General features: G+C 42.0%; 1 protein-coding gene across 2 annotated transcripts in view; it reads right to left on the bottom strand.

Annotated features, from left to right (window-relative positions):
- The window catches only part of LOC107396024 (tyrosine-protein kinase Fyn), a 63,565-nt gene that overhangs the window by 20,582 nt on the left and 17,458 nt on the right, over positions 1 to 25,525 (bottom strand). For both annotated transcript variants that reach the window (XM_054734057.2, XM_054734056.2), the window contains exons 2-3: positions 16,871 to 17,121; positions 10,406 to 10,502 (exon numbers count right to left, since the gene is read on the bottom strand). In XM_054734057.2, the coding sequence (XP_054590032.2) occupies positions 10,406 to 10,502; positions 16,871 to 17,111 (338 nt within the window). In that variant the 5' untranslated portion in view covers positions 17,112 to 17,121. The remainder of the gene's footprint in view (positions 1 to 10,405; positions 10,503 to 16,870; positions 17,122 to 25,525) is intronic.

Raw genomic sequence — 25,525 nt, 5'->3', positions numbered from 1 at the left:
TTTGATATTTTTACATTTTTGGTTTTTGTTGTAACGGTATGAAATGTTTTCCCCTCTCCTCTGACACAGAACTAGTCTGCATGAGATATGACCTCAAGGTCTCATGCATTTGTTATAAACTGCTTCTTTCCAGCTCAAGAGAAGAATGAAGACAAAGGACTCTCTCCTTTTAATAAATCAAAGAACTCTATTTTAATAAAGCTAATCAAACAAAGTGTTAGTCAATAATAAGATGTGACCGATCTGTGAAATGAAAATATTAATTACTTTATTATAATCCTATAGAATACAATAAGTAATATGACTTTAAATGTTTCCACTAGGACTGATCTCACGTAGCGTTAAGACATGACACATTGCTTTACTGATCCAATCAGAATCTGCCAGATCTGACGGAGGCGTGGTTTTGGTGGTGTTTGGTAAATCTGTCATCTTTTCATTCGACCATAAACCAAAACATCCGGAGTATAAAACTATGCCCACGCCATCTTTAACGCCAGTTCAACGCGTTCTAGAGAAGTTGTCGGAGTGGCCAATCCGTAACGTTCCTCTTCAGCCGAAAGAACCAACGACAAGCTGGATCAAATCTGTTGCTGTTCCACCTGCTGCAACGGTTCCTTTCAGAATAAAAGCTGAACCATCACGACCCAGGTTTGGGTCTCACTAGATGCCAACAAAACTGTTGTGACCCGGAAGTATCTCAAGACTGGTGGTCGACTGCCGCAGCTGCTTCTACAGGCTTCAGCTCCATAAAGGTCAAGCTGGACCTTTACACCTCCTGATCTAGACGGGGACTTCCTCTAAGGGTATGTAGACCAACAGAATGGCGTCGAATGTGTTTTATGAACCTCCTAACCAAAGCTCAACACGAAGACATCACCTTCACTTCCCATCAGAACTAATCGCTTCTTCGGATTTGCTGGTTCTGAACATCATTCCGCATCACACCATTCTCCATCTCATCCACCTTAGTTACACCATACATTTAGTGTTAAAGTTAGTCTAGTTTAATTAGTTTAGTAATAAATCTTTAAACTTTTAAACTCAACTCTCTCTTCTGTCGTCTCTGAGTGAATACGAAGCCGTTATCTAATCCCTGCAATAAAAAGATCCAATCTTCTGGTTAAACAGTACCACAGATCCATAAGGTGGATTTCATATTTCCTATAGAATCCTACGTCTCATGGCTTATTAAATAACTTTAGAGGGCAAATGCAGAACGGAGAACTTACGTACAGCACTCATTTAAAAACCCAGACGTTTTAACCCGTATAGTACCTTTTAATTTTCTAACATTTCTGGTGTTTGAGCACAAAAAATGCACTTCGGACATATAAGGCTGAAAGGTATTATTTCCAAATTCCTGAATTCTATGCTTTTAGGACTTTTGAAGACGCCGTGGGAACCCTGTGTAGATCAGCCGCTGCAGCGAACTTCTGATGCATCAGTGGGAATTATTTATCCACAGTCGTGTGTGAGCTCAGATCTTCATCCCTCAGGTGCTCCTGGTAGGAATGTGGACTCATGCTGATGGAGAGGGAGGACAGTTGTTGTTGAGAAGAACCGCAGGTAAGGTCAAAGGTCAAACAGGGAACACAATGATTGTTACTTCATCACAAATTACAGATTACCACATGTTTCTGTCTGCAGGGTCCAAGAATGAGCCAGGCTGTGTGCATGACTGACCATCCAGGCTCTACACCAGCTAGATGTCTACAGAGCTGACCTCGCTGCTTCCATGTAGGGCATGTGGACAATATGAGTAAGAATCAGATTCAAAAGGTTTATCTTCTCACATGTTCAGTCACCAAACACCATCTCCCAGCTGGCTGATGACCTCCTCCTGCAGGTCTGAATCTGGGGTTTTGCTGCAGTCTTTGTATATTTCTGAATAAAATAATCTTGTTCCATTATCACGTGGTTGTCTTGTTTACCGGTTTGTCGTTAAGGTTGTGACCGTGTGAAGCATAAGCCTGCATAGTTTCTTTATTAGTGTGCCCTATAAAGCTTTGAGACTGAGTAGGCATCTATCAAACACTGTAAATCAGAGGCATTCAATTCCAGTCCTGGGTTAGGGTCTCCAGAACGTTTTAGTGGTTTCTCTGCTCCAACACACGAGATTCGGTGGTTAAATCACCTGCAGCTCATCAGGCTCTGCTGAAGCCTGTTAATCACCTGCTTTTTAACCACACAGAACCTCGACCAGCTGGATAATAAAGCCTGTTGCAAGCTCCACCTGAAGCAACGCTCCTTCAGAGTAAAAGCTGAACTCACTGACCCTTCAGGGTCCCGCTGACGCTGTCAAACACCTGCCACTCACCTGGAGGCAATCCCAAGACTAGTCTGTCGTACCGTACGCTGTGTCATCAGCTCCGGTACCAAAGGGGGGTCCGAGGACCTGGCATTCTAGATCTACAGCGGAGGTCTCCCGTCGAGGGGATGTAGCGCGGCAGGATAGCGTCTGGATGTGGTTTTTCAAACTCCGACTGTAGTTTAGAGCAAAACATGCGCTCCCACACAGAACTAACGCTTCTCCAGAAACGGGTTCTGATAACGACATTCCACATTTACACCATCCATCTTGCCTCATTCTCACCTAGATCCACTCATCTCACAGTGTTTAAAGTTAGTTTAACCCTAACCCTAACCCATTCACACCTAGATCCATTCATCACACAGAGTTTAAAGTTAGAGTCTAACCCTCACCCATTCACACCTAGATCCATTCATCACACAGAGTTTAAAGTTAGAGTCTAACCCTCACCCATTCACACCTAGATCCACTCATCACAAAGAGTTTAAAGTTAGAGTCTAACCCTCACCCATTCACACCTAGATCCATTCATCACACAGTGTTTAAAGTTAGAATCTAACCCTCACCCATTCACACCTAGATCCACTCATCACACAGAGTTTAAAGTTAGAGTCTAACCCTCACCCATTCACACCTAGATCCATTCATCACACAGAGTTTAAAGTTAGAGTCTAACCCTCACCCATTCACACCTAGATCCACTCATCTCACAGTGTTTAAAGTTAGTTTAACCCTAACCCTAACCCATTCACACCTAGATCCACTCATCACACAGAGTTTAAAGTTAGAGTCTAACCCTCACCCATTCACACCTAGATCCACTCATCACACAGAGTTTAAAGTTAGAGTCTAACCCTCACCCATTCACACCTAGATCCACTCATCTCACAGTGTTTAAAGTTAGTTTAACCCTAACCCTAACCCATTCACACCTAGATCCATTCATCACACAGAGTTTAAAGTTAGAGTCTAACCCTCACCCATTCACACCTAGATCCACTCATCACACAGAGTTTAAAGTTAGAGTCTAACCCTCACCCATTCACACCTAGATCCATTCATCACACAGTGTTTAAAGTTAGAGTCTAACCCTAACCCATTCACACCTAGATCCACTCATCACACAGAGTTTAAAGTTAGAGTTTAACCCTCACCCATTCACACCTAGATCCACTCATCACACAGAGTTTAAAGTTAGAGTCTAACCCTCACCCATTCACACCTAGATCCATTCATCACACAGTGTTTAAAGTTAGAGTCTAACCCTAACCCATTCACACCTAGATCCACTCATCACACAGAGTTTAAAGTTAGAGTCTAACCCTCACCCATTCACACCTAGATCCATTCATCACACAGTGTTTAAAGTTAGAGTCTAACCCTCACCCATTCACACCTAGATCCACTCATCACACAGAGTTTAAAGTTAGAGTTTAACCCTCACCCATTCACACCTAGATCCATTCATCACACAGAGTTTAAAGTTAGAGTCTAACCCTCACCCATTCACACCTAGATCCACTCATCACACAGAGTTTAAAGTTAGAGTTTAACCCTCACCCATTCACACCTAGATCCACTCATCACACAGAGTTTAAAGTTAGAGTTTAACCCTCACCCATTCACACCTAGATCCATTCATCACACAGAGTTTAAAGTTAGAGTCTAACCTCTAACCCTCACCCATTCACACCTAGATCCATTCATCACACAGTGTTTAAAGTTAGAGTTTAACCCTCACCCATTCACACCTAGATCCATTCATCACACAGTGTTTAAAGTTAGAGTCTAACCCTAACCCATTCACACCTAGATCCACTCATCACACAGAGTTTAAAGTTAGAGTTTAACCCTCACCCATTCACACCTAGATCCACTCATCACACAGAGTTTAAAGTTAGAGTTTAACCCTCACCCATTCACACCTAGATCCATTCATCACACAGAGTTTAAAGTTAGAGTCTAACCCTAACCCATTCACACCTAGATCCACTCATCACACAGAGTTTAAAGTTAGAGTTTAACCCTCACCCATTCACACCTAGATCCATTCATCACACAGAGTTTAAAGTTAGAGTTTAACCCTCACCCATTCACACATAGATCCACTCATCACACAGAGTTTAAAGTTAGAGTTTAACCCTCACCCATTCACACCTAGATCCATTCATCACACAGAGTTTAAAGTTAGAGTTTAACCCTCACCCATTCACACCTAGATCCATTCATCACACAGTCTTTAAAGTTAGAGTCTAACCCTCACCCATTCACACCTAGATCCATTCATCACACAGAGTTTAAAGTTAGAGTCTAACCCTCACCCATTCACACCTAGATCCATTCATCACACAGAGTTTAAAGTTAGAGTCTAACCCTCACCCATTCACACCTAGATCCATTCATCACACAGAGTTTAAAGTTAGAGTCTAACCCTCACCCATTCACACCTAGATCCACTCATCACAAAGAGTTTAAAGTTAGAGTCTAACCCTCACCCATTCACACCTAGATCCATTCATCACACAGTGTTTAAAGTTAGAATCTAACCCTAACCCTCACCCATTCACACCTAGATCCATTCATCACACAGTGTTTAAAGTTAGAGTTTAACCCTCACCCATTCACACCTAGATCCATTCATCTCACAGTGTTTAAAGTTAGAGTCTAACCCTCACCCATTCACACCTAGATCCATTCATCACACAGTGTTTAAAGTTAGAGTCTAACCCTAACCCTCACCCATTCACACCTAGATCCATTCATCACACAGTGTTTAAAGTTAGAGTTTAACCCTCACCCATTCACACCTAGATCCATTCATCTCACAGTGTTTAAAGTTAGAGTCTAACCCTAACCCATTCACACCTAGATCCATTCATCACACAGAGTTTAAAGTTAGAGTTTAACCCTCACCCATTCACACCTAGATCCATTCATCACACAGAGTTTAAAGTTAGAGTCTAACCCTCACCCATTCACACCTAGATCCATTCATCACACAGTGTTTAAAGTTAGAGTCTAACCCTCACCCATTCACACCTAGATCCACTCATCACACAGAGTTTAAAGTTAGAGTTTAACCCTCACCCATTCACACCTAGATCCACTCATCACACAGAGTTTAAAGTTAGAGTTTAACCCTCACCCATTCACACCTAGATCCATTCATCACACAGAGTTTAAAGTTAGAGTCTAACCTCTAACCCTCACCCATTCACACCTAGATCCATTCATCACACAGTGTTTAAAGTTAGAGTTTAACCCTCACCCATTCACACCTAGATCCATTCATCACACAGTGTTTAAAGTTAGAGTCTAACCCTAACCCATTCACACCTAGATCCACTCATCACACAGAGTTTAAAGTTAGAGTTTAACCCTCACCCATTCACACCTAGATCCACTCATCACACAGAGTTTAAAGTTAGAGTTTAACCCTCACCCATTCACACCTAGATCCACTCATCACACAGAGTTTAAAGTTAGAGTTTAACCCTCACCCATTCACACCTAGATCCATTCATCACACAGAGTTTAAAGTTAGAGTCTAACCCTAACCCATTCACACCTAGATCCACTCATCACACAGAGTTTAAAGTTAGAGTTTAACCCTCACCCATTCACACCTAGATCCATTCATCACACAGAGTTTAAAGTTAGAGTTTAACCCTCACCCATTCACACCTAGATCCACTCATCACACAGAGTTTAAAGTTAGAGTTTAACCCTCACCCATTCACACCTAGATCCATTCATCACACAGAGTTTAAAGTTAGAAATTAACCCTCACCCATTCACACCTAGATCCATTCATCACACAGTCTTTAAAGTTAGAGTCTAACCCTCACCCATTCACACCTAGATCCATTCATCACACAGAGTTTAAAGTTAGAGTCTAACCCTCACCCATTCACACCTAGATCCATTCATCACACAGAGTTTAAAGTTAGAGTCTAACCCTAACCCTCACCCATTCACACCTAGATCCATTCATCACACAGTGTTTAAAGTTAGAGTTTAACCCTCACCCATTCACACCTAGATCCATTCATCTCACAGTGTTTAAAGTTAGAGTCTAACCCTCACCCATTCACACCTAGATCCACTCATCACACAGAGTTTAAAGTTAGAGTCTAACCCTCACCCATTCACACCTAGATCCATTCATCACACAGTGTTTAAAGTTAGAGTCTAACCCTAACCCTCACCCATTCACACCTAGATCCATTCATCACACAGTGTTTAAAGTTAGAGTTTAACCCTCACCCATTCACACCTAGATCCATTCATCTCACAGTGTTTAAAGTTAGAGTCTAACCCTAACCCATTCACACCTAGATCCACTCATCACACAGAGTTTAAAGTTAGAGTTTAACCCTCACCCATTCACACCTAGATCCACTCATCACACAGAGTTTAAAGTTAGAGTTTAACCCTCACCCATTCACACCTAGATCCATTCATCACACAGTGTTTAAAGTTAGAGTCTAACCCTAACCCTCACCCATTCACACCTAGATCCATTCATCACACAGAGTTTAAAGTTAGAGTCTAACCCTCACCCATTCACACCTAGATCCACTCATCACACAGAGTTTAAAGTTAGAGTTTAACCCTCACCCATTCACACCTAGATCCACTCATCACACAGAGTTTAAAGTTAGAGTTTAACCCTCACCCATTCACACCTAGATCCATTCATCACACAGTGTTTAAAGTTAGAGTCTAACCCTAACCCTCACCCATTCACACCTAGATCCATTCATCACACAGAGTTTAAAGTTAGAGTCTAACCCTAACCCTCACCCATTCACACCTAGATCCACTCATCACACAGAGTTTAAAGTTAGAGTTTAACCCTCACCCATTCACACCTAGATCCATTCATCTCACAGTGTTTAAAGTTAGAGTCTAACCCTCACCCATTCACACCTAGATCCATTCATCTCACAGTGTTTAAAGTTAGAGTCTAACCCTAACCCATTCACACCTAGATCCATTCATCACACAGAGTTTAAAGTTAGAGTCTAACCCTCACCCATTCACACCTAGATCCATTCATCACACAGTGTTTAAAGTTAGAGTCTAACCCTAACCCTCACCCATTCACACCTAGATCCATTCATCACACAGTGTTTAAAGTTAGAGTTTAACCCTCACCCATTCACACCTAGATCCATTCATCTCACAGTGTTTAAAGTTAGAGTCTAACCCTAACCCATTCACACCTAGATCCACTCATCACACAGAGTTTAAAGTTAGAGTTTAACCCTCACCCATTCACACCTAGATCCACTCATCACACAGAGTTTAAAGTTAGAGTTTAACCCTCACCCATTCACACCTAGATCCATTCATCACACAGTGTTTAAAGTTAGAGTCTAACCCTAACCCTCACCCATTCACACCTAGATCCATTCATCACACAGAGTTTAAAGTTAGAGTCTAACCCTAACCCTCACCCATTCACACCTAGATCCACTCATCACACAGAGTTTAAAGTTAGAGTTTAACCCTCACCCATTCACACCTAGATCCACTCATCACACAGAGTTTAAAGTTAGAGTTTAACCCTCACCCATTCACACCTAGATCCATTCATCACACAGTGTTTAAAGTTAGAGTCTAACCCTAACCCTCACCCATTCACACCTAGATCCATTCATCACACAGAGTTTAAAGTTAGAGTCTAACCCTAACCCTCACCCATTCACACCTAGATCCACTCATCACACAGAGTTTAAAGTTAGAGTTTAACCCTCACCCATTCACACCTAGATCCATTCATCTCACAGTGTTTAAAGTTAGAGTCTAACCCTCACCCATTCACACCTAGATCCATTCATCTCACAGTGTTTAAAGTTAGAGTCTAACCCTAACCCATTCACACCTAGATCCATTCATCACACAGAGTTTAAAGTTAGAGTCTAACCCTAACCCTCACCCATTCACACCTAGATCCATTCATCACACAGTGTTTAAAGTTAGAGTTAGCCTTGTTTTAAATTGTTTAGAAGTAAATCTTCTAAAACTCGTCTCTCTCTTTTGACTCTGGGTTATGACGAAGTGTTACGTAATCCCTGCAATAAAAAGTTCTGATCTTCTGATTAAAGGTGGTATTCAAAGATCCATATTTTCTATGGAATCTCACCTTTGATGCTTTCCTATAAGACGTAACTACTGAACCACTAAACCGGGATGGCGTATTTAGAGACACACCACTGCGGTAATATTACGCCGATTTGCCAGCATGGTGTCTCCTATAAAAGCACCTTTACTGAACTTCAGTGTAGAAAATAAAACAGCTAGTATGTGTATGCACCTGGCTGAGCTCCAGACACGTGCACAAACACACTAGTTCACTTTTTTGTAGCCGTTTTTCAAAAATGATCAACTTTGGTTTTTGTTTGAAGTAACATTTTTGATTGATTAATAAAGAAAAAGTAAAGCTGTTTTTATTCAACAACAAGGAAAATGTTTGTTTGTAAAAAAAAAAAATACAAAATTAGCTAAATATTCTAAGATGGCCGCGTCTACATGTGGAATAACATGCTTTTATGTTTACGTCCTCTTCCGCTATGATGCTAAACTTTTTTAGAATATTTTCTGTTGTTTTATTTCCCACCGTACCCTGAGATGGAAAAGAGAGAGAAAGGTGTGTGTGTGTGTGAGTGTGTGTGTGTGTGTGTGTGTGTGTGTGTGTGTGTGTGTGTGTGTGTGTGTGTGTGTGGTGTGACGACCCTCGCCCCCTCGGTCCGTCTTCTCATCCCAGCCTGAGCCTTTTGTCCCCGCTGCAAAGGATCCAGCACCAGGGACAGCGCCAGGAGTGGCCTGCTCACTCTCCAGCGCCCTTTCAGGACCTCGGAGAGAGGCACGCCGGCAAAAGACAGCAGCTGATCTTCGTCAGCTATCAAGCGGCCAAAAGGCTTAAAAGGAGGAACGCAGCAGACAGTCAGGAAGATCCTGGATTAGCCGGAGATTCTCCCTCGCTCTTTGACTCTCCTGATTACAGCGCTACCGTTACCACTCGGGTTCAAGGTTATTTACACCGTTACCGTTCGGGTTAAAGGTTGTTGCTAGAGATCCAGAATTTATCTGAGATTCTCCCGAGTTCTAGTTTTTGGCTTGATTGTCCTCCTTAGTAGGAGTTATCTGACAAGACGTCAGTTTTCTTATGTTGGTGGTTGTTATCCCCATTTGGACTTCTGAGCCGGGGATATTTTCATTTTGGTGGTTAAGTTAAGTTAGGCGGAGAGCCTTTATCATAAGCAGTTAGTCTGCTTATGTTTTCAGTTTCCACCTTATTTTGCACCGTTACTGTTAAGCCTTAGTTTGCCGTTCAGACACAGACACCCTTTGTTAATAAATCCTTTTGTTTTTACTCAAACCCCCCTCGTCCTTTATCCACTCTTACACACCCACACCTATTTTCTTGTGTTAGTCCCCTCATCCTCCTAGACCTTCAGGAGGGGACGTAACAGGTGGTGTAGTTTATGCTTCTCCATCTGCATCGGTACCGAGAAGATTGCTCTCCAACGGGCACGCAAGGATGGACGGAGTAGAGCCCGCTTTTCTAAACGTACGCTGAAGGAGACAGAGGGTGCTTGTGATTGGTCAGGACAACACTTCCTTTAAATTCGTCTCCGGTACCGCCATTGCCCCCTCGAAAAAATTTAAATGAAATTAAAAGAGGGACAAAGATCTCTAGCGGCAGACACTGAGCAGCATGAAGAATACCTCACGGAAAAAGTCACCCGTGACTGGAGGGGAATAAAACACGAAGTTTTATTTGTGGTCGGAAATGAAATGAATGAAAAGGTGGGTTTAGAGGTGGCGAGTGAATCAACAGGTGGAGAATGAGCCAAATTTATCCATTTTAAAAAGTCTCTGAAATAAAAAAAATCACAATATAAACAGTGAATGCACATCTTGGACCACATATGTGATAGGAAACCCCAGAATAGTCATACGCCCTCTGCTGTCCTGGTGGGGAATTGCTTAGCAACACTCCCCGGGCGACGCAGAAGTCTGAAGGTGTGTGGTCTCTCCCTCGCGGAGTTGACGAAAAAGCCTAAATGATGCTTTACTCACGTGCCGTTAACAATCTGGAGCTTCTCTCCTTTCTTAAAGCTCAGGTCATCTTCTGTCCTTGCCTCGTAGTCATAAAGTGCCACAAAAAGGGTGACTCCTGCAGGAGAGAGAGAGAGAGATGGTGTCAGCTAAAGGGCAACTTTGGCTTAGGGCAGTGTTTCCCAACCTTACTGACCCCTGAGCCATACCACGAGTACCCCTCAGTGAAACGTGTTGATGATTCTCCAAAAGTAGAACGTATATCTATTCAATTCAATTCAAGTTTATTTATAAAGCGCCAAATCACGACAAGAGTCGTCTCAAGGCGCTTCACATAATAAACATTCCAATTCAGGTCAGTTCATTAAGCCAATCAGAAATAATGTTTCCTATATAAGGAACCCAGCAAATTGCATCAAGTCACTGACTAGTGTCAGTGACTATACAGCAATCCTCATACTAAGCAAGCATGCAGCGACAGTGGAGAGGAAAACTTCCTTTTAACAGGATTATTAAATGTCGTGAAATCTCCGTAACGCTGAACCACGTCTCACTTCCTGTCTGGCTCAGGTGAAATATTTACCTTTAACAATCCAGCAGGGTTCAGACAAAGATATTCCACGTGGAAACTTTCTGGAGCTCTGCATCTGGATCTGCACCACAGCTGGTGTAATGCTCTGATTGGACTCAGTGACTTCTGATCCATGTGAAACTGGACCACATCCATTCTGCATCCAGTGTGAACGAGGCTTCAGGCCCTCTCCCAGGCCTAGTCCACACGTAGCCGGGGTTTTTTTTAACGAATATCCGCCCCTCCAAAAACTTGCATCCACACCACCTCGTTTTAAAAACAAACTCTGTCCACACGTACCCGGATAAATACGTTGTTAAGGACATGCCAGACCTGTAGGGGGCAGTACTTCCCCCGTTCTTAACCTCGTCCTTCGTCTGTGGTCTTCCACAAGGAGCAGTAATTCCTCTTGCAAAAACAAACAAGCAGAAAGCGCTTGGACAATTGATAAAGCGAGCGCAGCTCTGAGGGCATCCATGATGTCGGCTAGTGTAAACACAGGTCGCACACGTGATGTCAGCATTTTTGTGTCGCGGAAAGTGACGTTGCGGACCTTAAAACTCCGGTTTTGTCTGTCCACACGCAGACACCCAAAACGGAGAAAACGCAGATCTTCACTTTGGCCGGAATTTTTAAAAAGATCCGTTTTCGTGTGAAAAAACTCAGTTTTCGTGTGGATGACAGGCCAAAACGTAGAAAAGTATCTACGTTTGGCAGATCCCCGGCTACGTGTGGACAGGGCCTCAGTAGCAGCTGCAGCCCTGCTCTGGTTCTCCTTCATGTAGTGTTTCCTAACACTGGCCCTCAGCTCCCCATCCTACATGTTTTAGATGTTTCCCTGCTGCCACACACCTGATCTAGATCACTGAGTGATTAACAGGTTTCTGCAGCACTTGATGTCATCCTGAGAAGGCAATGCAGGTATGTAAACAGGTGGGCTGACGCAGAGACATGGGGCGCTTGATAAAAGCTGGTTTATTATTCATCTGGGTAGGAATGACCCGCATGGCCTAAAGTCTGTATCACAAATGACTGGTTTTGAATGTTCTTGCGTATGAACTGCAGCAGAACAAACACTTCATAAAAGTACAGAATGTCATTTAAAGAACTTTAATGTTAAAAAAACGTTTTTAAAAAATACAAAACTTTTCAAGTAGTTTTTATGTCGTGTTACGATTCGTTTTTCAAGCGTTGCAACACAAATGTCTTCATAAAACGATTAAAGACATTAAATAAAATTAAAAGTTTTAAGAACTGAAGTGAAAAACGTAAACACACGAATACCATTCCTTCCTCGTTCGTTTAATCAAGTTTCTCTTTTTCTCACAGACGTCACATTCAGCTTCACCGGTGAATAGCTGCAGCTAAAACGACGCTTTGCCGCACGTTTTGTCGACAATATTAAATAAGGTTGGAGGTTTATTGTTTTTCTCTGCCGCTGGCTGAGCGACACTCAGATCAGCAGGTCTGGGGTCATCACAGGTCAGAGCTTCGCTGCGTGCTGGCTCAAGCGGGATGATGGAGAAGCTGCACGTGACTGGCGCGTCGTTAATGAGGTGAATAGCTGCAGGTGAAAATGTGTTCAAACTAAAGGACTGGAGATGTCCGAACGTTTGGAAAAAACAAACAGCATTTGTGGGGATCAGAGTTAAGCCGTTACCACAGACAAGACGTCACTGTCCTGAGGAAGTTTCTCTGTTTAACATCAGAGTCGTGAAACCCAAACTAGGTCCCTACCACCACCGTTACCCTGTAAGTTCTCCTGAACCCACCTGCTGCAGCACCAGCCTCTCCACAGACCTGGCTGGAGTTGATTGCAGCCGGGTCTTGTGGTGGACAATGACACCTATTTATGTTTAACCCAGCTGCAGTGTCACCAACAATCTGGAGAAAGAACACACACGCGCGAATGTGTCACGTTTTGGGGATGTTTAGGACCCAAATATGCAGCAACCCAGGATGACACGAGGCAGGAGATGATGCAAAGTGAAATCCTTTATTGTTGAAGGATGAAACGAAGAATAAATCCAGGGCAGAGAGTCCAAAAATGTCCAAAATCCAAAATAAACCAGAGATCCAACTGAGACACGAGAAAATACGAAAGACTAGGAACAAGAGACTGACAGAATACCAACAATGGACCGACAAGACACCGAGACATGACAGGGCTTAAACACACAGGGAGGATGAGCTGCAGGTGTGTGGGGTGTGGGAGGAGGACCAGGTGAAGGCAATGACTAATCAGGGGAGAAGCTAACTTGACCTAAGAATAAAACCTAATACAAAAGAGCAGGAAACATAACTACAATTCAAAGGGAGGGGGAGAAAAATATTAAACACTGATGGGAAAAAACATAGTAAATCATGAAAGGCTGTAACTAAAGGAAATGACTTGAGAAACCTAGAGGGCTGGAGATCTACGGGCTAATGGGAAACCAGAAGACACATGAGGAAGACGCAGACATGACACATGAGGGCGCTAGAGGACACAGAAGGGAATCTAGAGAGGATGGAGAAACACCAGGAGGCACATGAAGGAGGGGGCAGACGCAGACCATGACAGTATGAGACCAAACATTCAGCTCGAACCCAAAGCGACCCGACGGACTTGAGTCCCGAACCCCGCCTGGATGCAGAGCTCTCGAGCCTCGCACCATGAGCGCGAGATGTGTTTTCCTGAGAATTTGCTGAAAATAAATCAGCAAACTTGCTACTTTTTTCCTGATAAACTTACAAAAGTGATTTAGTTCAGTGGCCAGACCGAATCTGGGTCAGTCAGGAGAGAGAGGCGGAGCTGGCCCAAAGATCGCGTTTGCAGACACCAAAAACAGAAAAGGAGTTTAGTCTGTGACGTCTGCAGAGCTGGCTTCGGGTCATTCCAGGGTCACGTTTAGTTTCTGGGCTTGTCGAGAGCCGAGCTGAGCGTGTCAGCTGTGTCTGAGCGACAGGGACCGATCCGTCTCTGCTGCTCTTCGGGGACACCGGAGGAAATAACTCGTAACAACATCCGGCTAATGCTGCGTCGTCAAAGTTCTGGCTACACGTTTCTGTTTCGTGGCCCGGGAGGACGTTGTTGACGTTAATTAAACATTTGGAGGAAACTTTGGTTAAGTTACAGGATGGCCACAGACAGAAGGAGATGGAAGTTCAAGTGTCCCACAGGACAGGTTAGTGGAAGGGGTATTAATGCGGTTAGCTGGTTAGCAAGGTATGCTATCATTAAATCCTAATCCAGCCCACAGAATCCTGCTGGGATTGAGTTATTTTTCTATTCCTGGCATTTGGCGTTCACCCTCTAGATGACAAACCTCCTCCAGTATAAGTACGTGTTTTAAATACAGTGATCCCTCGCTACTTCGCGGTTCGTTTATCGCGGATTCACGGCTTTGAGAATTTTTTCTTTGGAGCCTTATTCAAGGGAAATTCACCGATTCGCGGTATTTTTCTATGCGAAATATCAAGAAATTCCTGTTTTTTTCATCAATTTCATCATAAAATGCACTTTTTGTAATAAAACTATTAAAAAAAACAAGTAAAAAATTTTTTTTCTTTAGTTTTACACACAAAAATAGAATGTGATCATACGATAATTCAATATAGTACTGTACTGTAAATATGGTGTCCCTACTTCGCGGATTCTCACCTATCGCGGCCAGGTCTGGAACGCATCTACCGCGATAAACGAGGGATCACTGTAATGAACATTAGTATTGAATGTCTGAAAGGGAGGGGGAAGAAGAAGCCCCACCCCCTTTACACATAACACGTTCTCTATGCTTCACTGCTACTTGCATAATAAGGATAATAATATTCATTCACCCTTTCTGACCGAATATGGTTTAACATAAATTAGGTGTTGTTATTTTTTACCGATTAACCGACAAGGCATAAGTTATGTAGGGTACAACATTGGATACCATCAATGGTAACAGAGAGCACCAGCAACGCTGACTCTGACAACGTTCACACCTGTATAATAATAATAATTATTATTATTATTATCATTATTATCAGCAAATGTAAAATAAACATCCAAGACTTTTACTGGAAGTTTATGTTTTTGTGTTGTCTGCATTAACCAGAGCTTGGAATGCTCCAAAACATTCCCGAACTTCAGACGAGACGGCTGGGTTCAAACAAAATAACAAACCAGGCATTTCATTTCTATTTATTTATTGATGTTACTTCATTGATCCTTTTAAGTTTTAAAGCTCATTTATTTCAGTTGTTGGCTAAAAAATATTTAAATATTTACAAACATTTAATTGCACTAGAACGCTGGAAATCTACTTCCTCCATAGCAATCCATCCCCACGTTTTACAACAGCCCTGAACGGAAGTTTCTTTTCAGAAAAATCCTGACTTTCCGATGTCGGAATATCCCACTGGAATAATGTCATACGTACCTATGAGTGTTTGACTTTGTTTGAGTTCATTAGATTAGGATGAACACTTCTAGTTTTGTTTAAAAAAATACATTTGTGGGAGCCAATCGGTGCTCCGGTGTGTATGAATGAGGAGATGAGAAGCAGGTGTGTGTGTTTCGGCCTGGGAAGGTAAACTGCTTTTGACCGCTTTGTGAAAGATGCTAACTTGTAAAAAGCACGAATCCTTTATTTTCTCCTTTCATTTCTTTTCTTTGAAAAGTTCAAATTTATCAGACTTTTGCATTTTACAACATCAAGAAACACTTTCTGCTAGGAGAAGGCTTCTGAAGGAGGCGTCGCCGGTGTCGGTGCAGGATCGGCTCGGGGTCCTTCGACTGCCGATGACGTCACATTACTGCAACTCTACTCGGCTTCCACACACACGTTTTGGAAAGACATCAGCAGTGTTGTTCATAAATTCTTGTTTGTTAACACCTAAATGTTTTCTTTATAATTGTAATTTGTTAATAAAACACCATATTATCTTTGTTGTGTAAAGAATGTGAAACTGCATAAAACCAACATCGGACTGACAAAAACTAGAACGGTTCTTATATGTGAAGCCATATCTGGTTGTATTAATGTGGAGTTCGTCTGTATATTTCCTTAGTTGTTATCTAAATACATTCTTTGACTCAAAATATTGCTTGGTGTCTTTCAATAAAGTTCTTATATTTTATTTTGCCCCATTTCATCAACATCAAGAGCTTTTGAGTGTCACCGTTTATCATTTGCTTTTATTTTACATTTCCTTTAGAAATTCAAACATATTTTCTCCAAAATGTGTTGATTTTTGGACTACAGGACTACAACCGCTAAGACTACGACCGCAAATTTGTTCTGACCAATCAAAATCATAACGTGATAACGTAACGTCCGTAAGCTTCATGTTCAGCCAATCGACTACTTTGACGTCATCGGCAGTCGAAGGACCCCGAGCCGATCCTGCACCGACACCGGGCGCTGGGCGTCGCCGGGCGGACCGAGCGAGCCAAGCACACCTGGCTGCAGCACGCAGAAAGGGGCGGCGTCGGGTCAGTTGTCAGACCCATATGAACTGTTACTAGTTCACAGTTGTTAATACTCTGTTCTACGTTCAAATTAAGCAAGATAAAAATAATTAGCTACATGACAAGTTCTGAATTTATATCCCAAAATGAAAAGGTTCCTTTCAGCGAATCGCCGCCTGTGGCCGAGAATATAAAGAATCAAACAAAAACATCATCATCATAAAGTCATATAAATATAGCAACCATACATTTTCTGTCAGCGTCTGGTTTAAGCAATTCCATGCTTCCATGAGCCGTTATTAGCAGGTGTCTAACCAGCTTCTGCAGGCTTGATGACCCACTGAACATGTGACTCAGGTGTTGTTGGATTAGAGAAACCTGAACATGCTGGATAGAGGGTCGAGAGAGCCCAGGTTAGGGCTTCGGACCACCAGGGTTAGGGTTGTGTTTTGTTCTGACACCTTTGTGGTGCTCTCACCTGCTCCCCGAGTCCTCAGGGTCCCAGTGTGGGAAGCAGTGCCGACCCCTCCGAACACAGCCACGCTTCGTCCAACAGTAGTGCTGGAGTTGTAGTTCGGGATGGTGTGTTCCCCTACGTTAGGGTAGTGCTGAGGCGTGGGGTCCCCCCCGTAGCGATACCCCATTCCATGGGCGATGCTAGCATCCCGCTTCTCTGTGAGTTTTGTTGATTCCTTTTCCTTGCATTGAACACAGCCCATTATCTATAATCTGTCCGTGGCGAAAGAGGAAAGTGGACGTTAGCTTGCTTTGTACTAGAAGGCTCGGTGACACAGAACCTAACCAAAAATGTTTCCAACATAACACAAAGCAAGATACAGGCTCGGATATAATACAGGATTGTGTTTCCCTTGTGAGAGCAGTTTAACTTGTTGAGTAGGCGTCTAACTTTCAAGTTTATTTATAAAGCTCCAAATCAGGACCAGAGTCGTCTCAAGGACCTTCACACGGTAAACATTCCAATACAGGTCGGGTCATTAAGCCAATCAGTAAAAAGTTTCCTATATAAGGAACCCAGCAGGTCACATCGAGTCACTGACTAGTGTCAGAGTCTTTACAGCAATCCTCATACTAAGCAAGCATGCAGCGACAGTGGAGAGGAAGTGCCTTGAGATGACTTTGGTCCTAATTTGGCGCTTTATAAATAAACTTGAATTGAATTGAATTGAATTGAATTGAATTGAACTGAATTGAACTGAATTGAATTGAAATGAATTGAATTTAATTGAATTGAATTGAATTGAATTGAATTGAATTGAATTGAGTTGAAGCATAAATATACAGCTGGGTCAGGAGAATGACTGGGCGGGTTAAAAATGTTGTTTTCCAAATTATCCAGCTCTGGGAAATAAAGGCAAAAGATAAAATTTCTATTTTGGGTGGAATATCCTTTTAAATAGTCGCTTCTGTGAGGTAGTTTGAACAATTTAGTAAAAAATAACTAAATTTTCATCTTTCTTGACTTTACTGCAAAAATAAAAAAGCCAAATGTAAAAATAAATAGCACCTTAACCTAAAATAACAGACAAGAGGCCTATTTTGCCTTGGCCCCCAAAATGCGTTGATACGGCCCTGTGTGTGGCCCTGAGGTTTGAAGGTCACCTGAATCGTATTCAATCTATAAATATTACATGCTGATAAATTATTGCTTTATAGAGGTAAAAATGTGTAATGGGGTCAATCTACCTGTATTTTCATCTTCAACCACTTTTCCCGTCCTGTCTGTCTCTGATCTTTCTGCATCTTCCCCTTAGCTCCCCCGTAGTTTGACCCCTGGATCCGCGTCCGGATCGGGAAGTAACGTCTGATCCCGAAACTGAAGTCTGAAACCACGTGATTGGGACCAATTTCCAATCACGTGGTTGGATCTGGACATCCTGTTGTAGAGCACTTCCTGCTTCCTGCTGAACAACTTCATGAAGACGCTAATTTAATTTTCCAACAGGACTTGGCACCTGCACAGAGCACCAAAGCTACCAGCTTCTGGTTTAACCACGGTATCCCTGTTCTTGATTGGACAGCAAACCAACCCGACCTTGACCCCATAGACAATCTATGGGTATTGTGAAGAGGAGGCTGCAACACGCCAGACCCAACCGTTCAGAAGGGCTGAAGGCCACTATCAGAGCATCATGGGCTCTCATGACACCTGAGCAGTGCCACAGACTGATGGACTCCATGCCCCCACCGCAGTACCCCAGGCCTACGGAGCCCCAACTGAATACTGAGTACACATGCTTTTCATGTTCATACTTTTCAGTTGGCCAACATTTCTAAAATACATTTTTTTGCGTTGGTCTCAACTGATATTCTAATATTCTGAGAAATAGGATTTGTATTTGTTTTCAGTTATAATCATTAAAGAAATTAACATTAGAAATAAGTAAGTCTGTGTTTAATGAATTCATCTAATATACACGTTTCACTTCTTGAATGGAGTTTCTGAAAGAAATCAACTTTGTCGTTATTTACTGATTTTATGACCAACCCCTGTAGAATGGTCAACACCATAGATGTGGTCAGGAAGCATCTACTGCTGTTTGTTTACAGCTTACAACAAACAAACAAAACGAGAACGTTCACTGACAAAGACACAACGAGGAGTCGCATGGAATAAAACCTTCACCTTACACCACACCAACACAGGGGACAGACGACGCGTTTGTCACTGTCACAAAGTGCTTCACAGACACAAACAAACACACAATAAACAACTAAACAGCATTACAGTAGTGGTGGGGGGCTGGAACTGGGAGCCAGAAGGTGAGTTGTAACCAGTCTGGGGAGGACGGGACGCCAGAGGGGCAAAACAGAAATAGTAAAAAAACAGAGATTCAGTACTTTGAGGAGGTAGGAAGTAGGGATGTGAATCTCAGAGCAACTCACGATTAGATCTGATTCCGATTCTCGGGGTGCCGATTCGATTCAGAATCGATTCTTCGATTTAAATCGATTCACAATCGATATTAACAAAGAGTGTCAGTTCCAGGATTAACTCCTTTGTTGTACAAGTTAGTTAAAGCTGTGGGACATTTTTATTTGACTTTAAACTGGTCATGCTAAAAAAAAAGCTAATTTACAAGGTAAAATAAAGTGATTCCATTTATTTTTGCTTACTTTGTAAAATACAACTAATCTGTAGTTACCTAACAGTAGCTTTGAAAGTAATACGGTCAAATACTTTTTAAGTATCTGTGGAAACAAGTTTAACATTTGAGTCCTCATCCTGTTTAAAAAAGTGCCTCCGATTTCTTACAAAGGAACATGTGTTCTCTCATTTATCAATAACTTCAAATAAACTCATGAGTAATCCTGAGTACTCATTTATCAATAACTTCAAATAAACACATGAGTAATCCTGAGTACTCATTTATCAATAACTTCAAATAAACTCAAGAGTAATCCTGAGTACTCATTTATCAATAACTTCAAATAAACACATGAGTAATCCTGAGTACTCATTTATCAATAAATTCAAATAAAAATATGAGTAATCCTGAGTACTCATTTATCAATAACTTCAAATAAACACATGAGTAATCCTGAGTACTCATTTATCAATAACTTCAAATAAACACATGAGTAATCCTGAGTACTCATTTATGAATAACTTCAAATAAACACATGAGTAATCCTGAGTACTCATTTATCAATAACTTCAAATAAACACATGAGTAATCCTGAGTACTCATTTATCAGTAACTTCAAAAAAACACATGAGTAATCCTGAGTACTCATTTATCAATAACTTCAAATAAACTCATGAGTAATCCTGAGTACTCATTTATCAATAACTTCAAATAAACACATGAGTAATCCTGAGTACTCATTTATCAATAAATTCAAATAAAAATATGAGTAATCCTGAGTACTCATTTATCAATAACTTCAAATAAACACATGAGTAATCCTGAGTACTCATTTATCAATAACTTCAAATAAACACATGAGTAATCCTGAGTACTCATTTATGAATAACTTCAAATAAACACATGAGTAATCCTGAGTACTCATTTATCAATAACTTCAAATAAACACGCAAGTAATCCTGAGTACTCATTTATCAATAACTTCAAATAAACACATGAGTAATCCTGAGTACTCATTTATCAGTAACTTCAAAAAAACACATGAGTAATCCTGAGTACTCATTTATCAATAACTTCAAATAAACACGCGAGTAATCCTGAGTACTCATTTATCAATAACTTCAAATAAACACGAGTAATCCTGAGTACTCATTTATCAATAACTTCAAATAAACACGCGAGTAATCCTGAGTACTCATTTATCAATAACTTCAAATAAACACGTGAGTAATCCTGAGTACTCATTTATCAATAACTTCAAATAAAAATATGAGTAATCCTGAGTACTCACTTATCAATATCTTCAAATAAACACACGAGTAATTCTGAGTACTCATTTATCAATAACTTCAAATAAACACGCGAGTAATCCTGAGTACTCACTTATCAATAACTTCAAATAAACACGCGAGTAATCCTGAGTACTCATTTATCAATAACTTCAAATAAAAATATGAGTAATCCTGAGTACTCATTTATCAATAACTTCAAATAAACACACGAGTAATCCTGAGTACTCATTTATCAACTTAGAAAATTAATATGAGAACATCTCATATTTCTGAGTATGGAAAAAATTACATTCTAGTTCCCTCTTATCAGCAGATTCAAAATAAATCATCCCAATTTATGGGACCACAAAAGTAAACGGAGTACTAACTCTCCTAACAAAGACCAAAAAAACATACAGAAGTGCATCTCAAACCTGAAACGTGCCAAACATTTGAGTTCCTGGAATCGATTCTGAACCTTTGTGAATCGATTCTGAACCTTTGTGAATCGATTCTGAACCTTTGTGAATCGATTCTGAATCTTTTTAAATCGATTCTGAATCTTTGTGAATCGATTCTGAATCTTTTTAAATCGATTCTGAATCTTTGTGAATCGATTCTGAATCTTTGTGAATCGATTCTGAATCTTTTTAAATCTATTCTGAATCTTTGTGAATCGATTCTGAATCTTTGTGAATCGATTCTGATTCTTTTTAAATCGATTCTGAATCTTTGTGAATCGATTTTGAATCTTTGTGAATCGATTCTGAATCTTTTTAAATCGATTCTGAATCTTTGTGAATCGGTTCTGAATCTTTGTGAATCGATTCGGAATCTTTGTGAATAGATTCTGAATCTTTGTGAATCAATTCTGAATCTTTGTGAATCGATTCTGAATCTTTGTAAATAAGAATCCCGATTCAGACTTGAATCGATTTTTTCTGCACCCCTAGTAGCAAGCCTAACCAGGAGTATGAGGCGTTGAGTCGATTACAAAAAGTGGTTCGCCAAGTATCACTGAGTATGTGCAAGCATTTAAACTTAAGAGTACTATAAACTATCAGTTTTCAATAAAAGTGGTAGATGACTAGTGTCTGGGATTATGGAACTATAAATGTTGGGAGACCAGAGGTGGGGAGGGAAAGACTAGGAGCATGAAGGTGAGTTGGAGCAGTTTTGGGGAATTCTCTATTTGCAGAAAATAAAATGTGAAAAAAATAAAGAGCCTAAAAACGTACAGAGAAGAAAAAGAAAGACAAAAGTGAGAGAGGAAGCAGCATATGTTTCATCTTGTGGGTGATACTAACTTCCTGTACGTGTGCAAAGGCAAAGAAAGGTGCAAAACCGTGCTCTAAACAGAGAGCTCAGCCTGTAACAGCGTTGTCAGCGTCGTCAGGCGACAGCCTGCAGGATGTGGTGGCCATGGAGGAGTGCAAAGTTTCCACTCACGTCAGAACAGCTTTGTTCTCAGTGAGACACGAAAAAAGTGGTTCAACTCCAAAGTTCTGAGTCACACCCAAGTCAGACCGGAGTCAGAACGAAGCCAAAAGCGCGTCCTTTCTGCGCAATAATCTGGATTTAGATCACTTAGACAAGGCATTATTTATATAACACCTTTAATGCACAGAAGCTGTTCAATGTGCTGTTCAAGTGCAGAGCTGCACGTTCAGAGGACTCAAAAGCACCTTACACTACATCCGTTCACATGCTGGTGGTGATGAGCTACAATATGACCACAGCTGCCCTGGGGCTCACTAACAGGCTAGTGCAGAGGACAGGTGGCACCACCACAAAGCAAAGTGGGTTAAGTGTCTCGCCCAGGGACACAGCAGCATCCTCTGGGAGCCAGGATCAATCCTATAAGCTCTGATTGACTGATTTTTTGGTTGCGCCTGGACCGTGCGCTGGACGCAGCTGCCTGGAGCGCTGCGCAACAACGAACATCGCTCTGCCGCTCTCTGTGCTCTCCGCTCAGAAGAGTCCATGAATGATGTAATACAGGTAGAAACGTTTTTTCCGGCTCCGCTGGATGTGTTGGATATCCAGCTCCCCCATTATTCGATCCCTGCTCCTGGATGAAAAACGGGACATTTTCATCAATACAAGAACCCCCCGGATGCCCAGACAGAGAGTGAAAAGCGGACATGTCCGGGGAAAAGAAGACGTGCGGTCACGCTAGTTTAATATAAAGCGGGAGATAACAGATACAGTATTTTGCTGCCCTGGGCCCTTTACAGTTCGTGGACGCCTGGGCAATTGCCCAGTTGCCCGTATGGTTAATCCGGCCGTGCCTACTGTCCATCCTAATGCTGCGTTATCCTCCCTCTCTTCTGTTCACCTGGTCACGCTTGTTGGTTGCCATGGTGACGCGTGAGACAGACGCTCCAGCTCTTTGCCCGTGTCTCCAGGAGCAGAATCCAGCAGCGCCTTTTCCTCGTGCTCGCCGCAGCTTCTCGTGCACTGCCGTAAGTACGCACACCCGAGTCCAGGTGAACGCATATCTTATCCGGAGGTGTTTGGACTCTGATGCCTTTATCCTTCGGGGTTCCTTTGATGTTTGTGTACTCCCTGCGTTCCTGTACGACTTCCGTAGCGTAGTCGTGGTCAAGGGATGAGCGCTGGCCTTCATACAGGACTTTGTTGGCCCACGCCTTCTTCAGTATATCTTCCTTAGTGACATGGTCCCGAAAGTTTATTATTCTTGACCTGGGTGGGGCACTCTGGCCCGGTTTTGCCGTTGGCGCTATTAACATCTTTTCCACAAACTGTGGCACCGAGTTGCCCTCCTTTCCTTCAGGAATCCTACATAAACGAATTTCATTCCTCCTGGGTCTCCCTTCTAGATCTGTTAGTTTTCTGTGGGCATCTCTGCGGGTGTCCAGAACTTTAACCAGCGCGTCTTTCACGGCTGCGTTCAGCGCCTCTGTCTCGGCTAACCGTGTTTCAGCCTCTGTTAGCTTGTTTTCTCGGTGTTGGCAGATGTGCTCTGGTAGATTTCCTTCTGCATTTCTTTCAGCTCGGTTTTTATGTCTTCTTTGATTTATTCCTTAATTTTTTGCAAGTCCTGTTCATTTTCATTTCGAAATTCACGCAGTTCTGTCTTGATAGCTTGTAGCACCTGGCTTACATTTTCCTCGCGCTGCTGCTGGTCGTCCATTTTCTTCTTTCCTTCTTGAGTTTCACGTTTTATTTGACTTCTGGTTCTTCAACCCCGTCATTCCAGTGCGGTTGGTGTAATAGGCCGCTTTATCTTGAATTAAAGGGCTTTCTTAGAAATTGCTGTCGGAGCTTAAAGTTATGCGGCCATGGTGGTTGCTCGCTAACCCGGAAGCCTCGTTTGTGTTTGGTTTTTTTGGCCGGTGATCAGTCATGACTCAGTGTGGATGGACCAGGTGAGATGCTGCCAACGAGACAACCAGACTGTAGAGTCCTGATATTTATAGTTTTATAATTAATATTAAGTGAATGCACTAAACCCACAGGTGATGGAAAATCAGATTAAATAATCTGATTATTTTCTCCTACAGCTCAGCTGTTAGAAATAAGCAGATGTCTGCTTCAGCTGAACAACATCAAGTATAAATGTGTTCACAGATATCAGCGGCCTCATTTATCAGGCTAGCTTACGCACAGAACGGGGTCGGAAAACTGCGTAAGCAACTTTCCACGCAAACTTTGGGATTTATGAAAGAAAACTTAGCGGAAAATGTGTGCAACTTTAAGTTGACTAAGGACCTGGCTTACACACATGTTGGACATGGAGAGTACCTGCAGTGCTGTTGCTGAGAAGGATAAAGTTATTAAATCCTGCAGCATTATCACCTGTACCGCTTCGTTTGCACACAGAACAAGACCCCCCCCCACACACACACACAGCCTGAAGCGCAGAATACGGAATGCAGAATATCAGCAGGGGGACAGATTGAGACAGAACGTCATGTGTCAGTGACAGTGTGTGTCCTGTCACTGTGACCCGATTGATCATGTGTCCTGGCTACTTGGACAAGGAAGATCTTCGTTTGGGTGACTGGTTTGCACACATGACTTTTACCCGGGAGTCTGAGGATCGAATCCCAATGGGACCATTGTGTTTTATATCCGCCACAGATCTCTCTGAAGAACTCACAACATTGACGGCTTCAGCAACGCTGTGCCGCTCCGTGGATTTTCTCTTATTTGTTTTGCAAAAGCACTTCCTTTCATTTCTCCACCTCACCCACAGGTACCTCAACTTCTACTTCTGTGAAATAGTGCTGCCTTGATCTGCCTTGATCTACGGTCGCCATGTCATTGGCGGAGCGCTGCAACAGCCGGCTTATGTATATGCATGAGATCCACAAGGTACTTTGCATCGACCATTTATGGCAGTAAGTGGGCGTGGTGAGGGCGGGATGTGACTAAAATGCAGCTGAGAACCTTTCTAGATAGTTTCTGATTTATGAAGTGGAGATAGAGCGCGGAATCTTCAATTTAGAGTGAGGAGAGACATTTTTTTAAATTTGAATGTTCTCAAACAAATGAACCGTACGACCACAATGTTTGGAGTACAGTCATGAATTATAGCTCAAAACGAAGGTATATTCGTTAGCTGTAAGCCAGCGTGCGTCTCATTTCAATCGGACCTACGGTTCTCTCAGGACAACGCCAGAAATGGAGCAAGGGAGGGTCACTGCTCCTATCTTTCCCCATTATAACTTTTGTGATTTTTTCTGAAAATTTCAAGTCGTACCTCAACTTCTTCCTGCGATTTTAGAA

The sequence above is a fragment of the Nothobranchius furzeri genome, chromosome 2, assembly GCF_043380555.1.
Source record: "Nothobranchius furzeri strain GRZ-AD chromosome 2, NfurGRZ-RIMD1, whole genome shotgun sequence".
Taxonomy (NCBI): domain Eukaryota; kingdom Metazoa; phylum Chordata; class Actinopteri; order Cyprinodontiformes; family Nothobranchiidae; genus Nothobranchius; species Nothobranchius furzeri.
This window is presented reverse-complemented; position numbering and strand designations above follow the sequence as displayed.